General features: G+C 49.5%; 1 protein-coding gene across 4 annotated transcripts; it reads right to left on the bottom strand.

The window, feature by feature from the left end:
• Window positions 1-675: 675 nt before the first annotated feature.
• DIRAS3 (DIRAS family GTPase 3) lies at window positions 676-5893 on the bottom strand. 4 transcript variants are annotated; one of them, XM_077928606.1, is made up of 3 exons: window positions 4602-5187; window positions 3552-3765; window positions 676-2080 (listed from the first exon to the last, which is right to left on the bottom strand). In XM_077928606.1, exon 3 carries the CDS (start codon window positions 2012-2014, stop codon window positions 1418-1420), a length of 597 nt encoding a protein of 198 aa, XP_077784732.1. In that variant the 5' UTR covers window positions 2015-2080; window positions 3552-3765; window positions 4602-5187; the 3' UTR covers window positions 676-1417. The 4 variants fall into 4 exon arrangements, with proteins under 4 accessions (XP_077784732.1, XP_028588962.1, XP_028588963.1 ...); XM_028733129.2 differs by lacking the exons at window positions 3552-3765; window positions 4602-5187 and adding an exon at window positions 5276-5893; XM_028733130.2 differs by lacking the exon at window positions 3552-3765.
• Between the last annotated feature and the right edge of the window lie 1663 nt (window positions 5894-7556).

Genomic DNA, 7556 nt, shown 5'->3' with positions numbered 1-7556 from the left:
TTGAGCTGCTAAACACCAATGAACCCTCTTGATCATGAGACTCCTTAGGAGATGCTAGCTCTGGGTGTTAGCCTTCCACCACCAACCAACCATCCACCACCTCCGAACAAACACCAGACCTTCTGAGGTGAGAAAAGAGGTAGAAGTAGCACTTGGGGAAACACAGGAGGATTACAAATGGACAGCACAACATAGGCGCCCTGTAAAATGTGAGCAAAGGAGGCACAGCCATCCAACCTTAAACCTCTTGTGTGGAAGCTTTTCTGAGCCACATCTTCATTCTACAACTTAGCCATTGCTCCATTAATCTTACTTGGCTATGAGTGGTTGCCAAAGAAGAAGAAAAGAAGGCGACGACAGTGGAATACGTTTGCAGCCAGTTGTAGCAAAATGGAGAATGTTTAATGTGCAGCATGACTCAAGACCAGGTATGGTGGATCTGTAGCCTTCCAGATACTGGTTGGTGGGTCATGGAGGCTGAGGCTGATGAGAGTTGGAGTCCATGCCTAGAGGGACACACTTTCCCCATCCCTGCCCAAGGTACACCAAAGTTCACCTCTTGGCCATCCTCAATTTGAAAAGCACATTGAGTATTTTTGACCCCAGATTCTATCTTTTAGGGGAAGACAACCTTGGATCTGCTTACGGTTAAGAAGTCAACAGATGCACACTAGGTACTCAAATCACTTTAATCGTTCACATAAAATCCTCGCCAATATACAAACACCACAAATGAAGTTTTAACATGTAATAGGAAACAACAAGCACTTCTTTGGTGAGGAATGCAGCTCCTCCTTCCCTACAAGCGTGCAGATTCAAAGACCTACCGTAAATGATCAAAAGTCATCATTTACCGCAATCAGCATTTGATTTTACCCTGGTGATGCATCCATCTGAAGAGGTCCCTTTGAAGTATATACAAAACATCAGACACAGTACTATTTTTGTTTGTTTCTGGCTTACTGACCGGAGCCCTAGTGAGAATTGCTTGGTTCCTTGAGCATTTGCATAAGGGCAGGAGGGGAGGAGCTATGATAACTTGGAGATGGTGTCAGAAGCAGTGGCAAAATGCAGGACAAGAGTACCCTCTGTTGCTTTTCCTCAATGCACATGACCCTAGCGGCTTGTCCTGTGACATAAATGGCTAATACTGGTTGCTGCAGGGACAGGAGGGCATGGAGAGCGATGGTGGCTGTTTTGGAAAAGCCTGCTAGTGCAGAACAAACATGCAAACCCCAACTTCCATCAAGGGAATATTCAAACAGCCTAAACGAAATTTAGACTATAAAGCAAAAACATCCTGGGTCAGCTCCTTGGGAAATCGCTACTCCAGGCACACCCCAGGACAGGCGAGACAGTTTTCAATGCAAGAAGAAGTCCTCTTTCAACCGCAAAGGCGGCGCAGAACCCAGGCATCTCACATGACTGAGCATTTGCCTTTCAGTTTATCCTTCTTGCGCTGCTGCTTGGATTTCTTACCGTCCACCTGGAGGCTGACGCTTCTCCTCTTCTCCAAATTCAAGAGCTCCTGGAAAAGCTCCTGCACGTTGTAGTTCATTTTGGCCGACGTCTCCATAAAGGAGCATTTCCACTTGGTGGCCAAGACCTCCCCTTCGCTGGCCTGCACTTCCCTCTGCGAGTCGTCGCTCTTGTTCCCCACCAACATGATCGGGACCTTCTGGATGTCTCCTTTGATCTGGCAGATCTGCTCGTAGATGGGCTGAAGCTCTTCGATGGACTGCCGGCTGGTCACGGAGTAGACCAACATGAAGGCATGGCCTTTGGAGATGGACAGTCTCTGCATGGCAGGGAACTGGTGGCTCCCGGTGGTATCTGTGATCTGAAGGGTGCAGATGCTCTTGTCGCAGCTGATCACCTGGCGGTAGGTGTCCTCGACGGTGGGAATGTACGTCTCCCGGAAGGTTCCCCTCACAAAGCGGAGAACCAGAGAACTCTTGCCAACTCCTGCAGCTCCAAACACGACCACCCGGTAATCATTACTTTGTTCAGGCATATTGCTCGCTCGGCTGGAAACCAAGGAGGAGTTCTGTGTGTTTACATAGCCCCTTGGGGAGCAGGTCTGGAGAGAGAGAGAGAAGAGGGAAGGCAGAAACTTAGGCATAACAAGAGGTTCCACAACATTGCTGAATTCAACAACGCCCCCTCCCAAACCCTCCACATTTCCAAGTGTGAGCCAAGCCAACCTCACACTTTCTATAGGCAGCCCTCCTATTAGCTGTGAAATATCTGATCCGCCTGCAGCTGTAAGGCGAAATACGGTTATAATTGCCTATGCCAGTGGAGATCAATCGGCCCTCCTCATTAATGCTCTTCAGTCCCCAAGCAGCAGAACGCCCTGCAGCTGGCGCAAAACCTTCAGGATCGCCCTTCCCCATTAAGCTAGCCTCAGCACACAGCTATTTTCATTTTCTGCTGCGGTGGGGGATGTTGTTGGCTGCGAATCCCAGGGGTTTGTCGCTTCCATTTCTCCTGTTTTCTGCACACGCCCACACTGGCTCTCAAGAAGCAACAGGCTCAGCAATCCAGCTGCATTACTCAGAAGGACCGGTGCAAATGAATACAGACAAGCCCAGCATGTTGCCTCCTGGCGTAATCACAGCTGCCAACAGGCAGGCAGGACAGCCCCCTTGTCAGTTTGACCCACCAACCCTGTCAGAGAAAGGCAACACCAGCACAAGCCTGCTGTACTGCAGAGTTACAGACCTGCACGGCCAGACAGGAAGACCGTGGAATTTAAACTATTCTTTCACCTTCCCTCTGCAGTACATCCGTGCATGTATACCAAGGATCACAATTTTCCTGTGCTGTAAGTACTTAAGTTGGGAATATGCCCCAGGATTTTCAGCAGCATGGGATGTAAAACCACTAAAAATAATAATAATAATGAATTGGAAGCAGTCGCACCTCATCTTGTTGACATTCATTTTAACTAATTACAAGGAAGATATCTGAAGAAGTGTGCATGCACACGAAAGCTCATACCAAGAACTAACTTAGTTGGCCATTATCACAGGGTCAGGGAACTGGGTCTCTCCAGATGATGCTGGACTACAACTCCCATCATCCCTGATCATCGGACACACTGGCCAGAGCTGATGGGACTTGGAGTCTAAAGTATCTGAAGGACTGTGGGTTCCCCACACCTGGGCTATCAGTTTCCTCACAGTCTAGACGAGATGTTCATGGAAACATTCCATTCAGCCCAGCCAATATTCTCAGCATCCTGCAGACCTGCCATAAGCCATGATGTTAAGCATAATTTGTGGGTAAACACTGCTGGATTCAGTGGGGCTTGCTTTTGAATAAGTACACACAGGACTGGGTTGTCTCAAGAGTATCAGAACCACATCTTTTTATGACAGTTCTCACTAGTACAGAGGAGGAGGAGCCTCTCTCTCTTTCTCTCTCTCTTTTGCTCCCCATGGCAGCCATTTTGTGCTGTGTTCGCACCCACAGCACTTTTATCAGTATGTGAATAACACCAACACCTCATTTTTAAAACAACAACAAAAATAGACTGATCAAAATACTTTTTGCACAGGAGATATTGGCTGTGCTGTTTGCCAAGATGACAGACTCAAACTGTTGCTCGGGTTGGGGAAAATATTTCTACTTCAGGAAGTTAGGCATCTGGGGTTTTCCCTTCAGTCCTGATTCTACCAGCCAAAAATCCAAGCAAAGAAGTCGCAGATTTTCAAGCCTTCAGGGTGAATCATCTTATGGTTCCTTTCCAGTGAGAAAATTCTGAAGGTAAAGTTATCAGAATGTTTTTCAATTAATTCATTTATTACATTTATTACCCAGTGCTGCTCTGCCCCAGATATTCCCCCCCCCCCGGCCAACTTCCTCCCCATGCTCTAGCAGCTGCCCATTGGGAAGATCCATGTCTGCCATTAAGCAAGCCCAACAGAGTCAGAAGATTTCGGACTTGGATCTGTAAGACCAGAATTCAAATCCTAGGGTGCAGTCAAGTTTCTGCTGTTTTGGTGTGCTTCCCCCTTCCCCACCCTTCATCTGCTCATATCAGCAGGGCTGAAATTCATTTCTGTTTGTGTACACACCCAGGAAGTGTGGAAGTGGGTGTGGATGTCTTTCCCCTATGTAACGGTGTTCACACCTTGGCTAGAGAGAATAAGGAACTGGTGGCTTAAGGAGTTTGAAGAACAACAAGCACCAAACAGTAGCATCTTGCAACAAAGTACAAGAGATATATGCATTTTGGAGAATGTTGCCTGAAAACAGATTAAAAACTCAGCACTGCAAACACAGTGAGTGCACACCATAAACAAGAGTAGGAGCACAGCCCTAATTTAGTACAATAGCCAATAGCATGTTGGACAGCACTCTCTAGAAACCTAGGAAGTTGCCTAATACTAGCTTGTATATTTGTCCAGAACCTAAGTCAGAGGTCTTCTCCATCACTTGCTATCTGATCCTGATAACTTGAGACATCTAGGATTGAACAAGGGACATTGTGCATGCAATTCATGTACTCTAGTCCTGAGCTATGATCCCTCCCCGCAATCTCTCTCTCTCTCTCTGTTCCTCCAGCTGAAGGAACAGGAGTAACAGCAACCTACCTCACTACGTTGTCCTGTTGCAAGCAGGTTCACAGCATCTGCAAGGAACGCCCCCACTCTTTAAACCTCTCAAGTTTCATTGGAATGGAGGCTTTTCTTCCAAGCAACTGTTGCGCAGGGCCGAGGTGACAAGGCGCTGCTCCGCCTAAGCACACATATATTCCCGCACACTTTATATCGCAGCGGTGAGAATCCCCCAAAGCGGGGACGTTGCCATGCGGCAGCCCCAGACCCTATCCCAAGGGGGTCGGAGGGGAGAGTGGATGATGACCCCACTACGCTGGCGAAGGCAAGTCTCGGCACGATCAGCTAAGATAGAAGCGTCACGGTGGGACTCGGATTTGGGGAAACCAAACAGGCGCGGGTGCCTTCCAGAAAGCACTCCCTCTCCACCAGCCAGGAGGGAAGAATATCCCCCAGAGGGCTCCCTCTCCCAGCCCCCAGGAAGCCAACGAGCAGGCCAGGCCTCCCGGCAGCTCAGTAGCCCACAGGGGCGAGGCAGCATCCGAGCAGGAAGCCCAGCAACACGCAAACAAAAACACACAGAGGAGCAAAGCTCCCCAGGACTGTCAAGAGACGCAGATTTTGTCATCCACCGACATCACACACCCACCCCTCCCCCTCCCCCTCCCCCAAGTGAGGACCCCCCTCCACCCTCTCGGCGCTCTCTTTACCTGGGTCTCTGGCTCTTCCAGAAGCCTGGGCGGCCAGCCTCTCTCGCTGCCTGCCGGGCGTCACCAGGGGAGGCACTCCCGGGAAAGGCGCTCCCCTGCGCCCCGGCGGGGTAGCCCAGGCAGGGCGGCGCCATCGCGCCCAGGGAACCAAGGCGGCCTGCTTCTCCCCTACTGCTGCTGGCTGGTGCTGCCCTGGAGCTCCCCAGCCGAGTCCGCCCTCGATGGCGGCGGAGGCAGCAAAGCGTCGCCCCGGTGGAGCTTGCTCAGCCTAAGAACCCTTCTCCAGAAAGAGCAGCCCGGCCACTCTCACGTTCCAGCTGCGCGGAGCATCCCCAGGCAAGCGTCACCGTGGAACGTGGAGGACAATGGCTGAAAGGGACCCAGCGCGGGGGAGGAGGAGGCTTCCCCTTTCCATCGAAAGAGAAAGAGCGCGCCCCAGTCTGTTGGGCGGGTGGGGGCTTGTTTTTGTCTCTTTTTTGGCCGAGGAGTTTTCGGGGGCTGGCTGTTTCTCAGGGAAATAAACAAGCACCACCACCATGGAAAGGAATTGCTCTTAAGATCTCCAGGGCTGCTCCGAGTAAAAAACATTAATCTAGCATCTCCACACAGGTGGCAGCCCCCCCCCCCCCGTTTTTCCGTGCGGCATCCCTTGTGCTGCACCTGTTGAATTTCCGCTTTGTCGTTAAAGATATTTAGAGTCACGGCCGGAAAGAAAGGAAAGGGGTGGGGAGAGCAACCTCTTTGTTTCAGAGCTCTCCCACCACCTGCAACTTTTAGGTAAAGGCACACACATTTAAAAGCACTTCCATACGATACGTGCTGCCCTGAGTCCTTGCAAGCGCAGCTGCACATTCGCCAATGGTGGACGGTGGGGGAAGAAATCGGGCACCTTCTTAGCATTAGCAAAGTTTTAAACACAAACGTGCCCACACGCGATAAATAACAACAGACTTCTGTGGTGGAGTCTTAGTGATGCATGGAGAGTGTTTGTGTTTAAAATATTGATAAATCCCATTTGGGTAGCTGACTGCCATTCATTCATTCATTCATTCATTTTATTTTGTCAATGACATGCCACTAGTGAGACAGCTCCATTTCCCTTGCCACATCTCCATCAATGATATACCATTAGGGGGAAATCCCAATCTCCCTTCTGTCCCACATTGAGTATGAACTTGATTTTTCCTGCCTTCCTTCTTCTCCTTTGAGTTTTACAGCGCTGCACTCACAGGGCACACTCTCCGGATTTTACAGAATTGCATGGGCAAAAACAAGATGGGACCCTGCCCTCAAGGAACTTACAATCTCATTATCCCAGAGATCAGGTGTGGATAGACTTGAGGCTTGCAATACCTACTTTCTGCAGGATCCAGCAGAACCCCAAGATCCTCAGACAAAAGCTTGGAGCCAAAGACATGCACTTAGAATTAAAGAATGTTGAACCCAGGAAGAGAATGTTGAGGAATAGGAAAAGAATGTTGAGCCCAGGTTTGAGTACCAGAACTGAATGGAGTTCTTCTACACACACACACACACACACACACACACACACACACACACACAAACACACCCCTCAACTCCTGGATTTATTCCAAAGTTCTTCCTTTCAGCAGTGAAATTTAGGAGTAATTTTATTGCTGCTGTTGTCAAACAATTGGGAGTCAGAATTCTCTGCCAATCTTCTGCAAATTGTCCACGTCTCTACCGTTAGGTACAGATCTACCTTCTTCCCACTCCTGCATGGATCATGGAATTGTAAAGTTGGGTGGGGCCATGAGGGTCATCTAGTCCAACCCCCTGCAATGCAGGAATCTTTTGCCCAATGTGGGACTTGAACCCACAACCCTGAGATGAAGTTGTGGGTTCAACTCTACCAATGGAGCTATCCCAGCACTACTTATGGCAGAAAGTAAGGAGAGACAGAAAACAGGCGGGGTGGGCAGGGAGGCGAGAGGAGTGGGAAAATGTGTCTTTGAGTATGTACAGCTTGGGAACAGGAGGAAACGATGTTTTAGTGGAGAAGCCCAAGGCCAGACACAAAAAGGTTGGTGCTTGCAAAGTGTTGTGCATGGCATAGGGTTTTGGAGGGGCTGGTGATTGGTCCCAGCGATGTCTTTACTCCCCCCCTCCCGATATTATATGTGATGTCATCTGTAAGCTGTGGGCATGGCTTGGCCAAAATGGCCTTGTGGGCCACATGGGGAGACCTGGCAAAATTAATTAGGGGTGGAGATTCCCCTTTCCACTGATTTAGGAATTTGAATCCCATCATGCTGAAATG

Source organism: Podarcis muralis, chromosome 5 (genome assembly GCF_964188315.1).
Source record: "Podarcis muralis chromosome 5, rPodMur119.hap1.1, whole genome shotgun sequence".
Lineage (NCBI taxonomy): Eukaryota > Metazoa > Chordata > Lepidosauria > Squamata > Lacertidae > Podarcis > Podarcis muralis.
This window is presented reverse-complemented; position numbering and strand designations above follow the sequence as displayed.

Excerpts from the sequence above, each read along its gene's own strand:
- DIRAS3 (XM_028733128.2), bottom strand. The coding sequence starts at position 2,396 with ATGGGGAAGGGCGATCCTGAAGGTTTTGCGCCAGCTGCAGGGCGTTCT. Across the intron at positions 2,081-2,204 it reads CTGCCTATAGAAAGTGTGAG|ACCTGCTCCCCAAGGGGCTA; the intron begins GTTGGCTTGGCT and ends CTCTCTCTCCAG.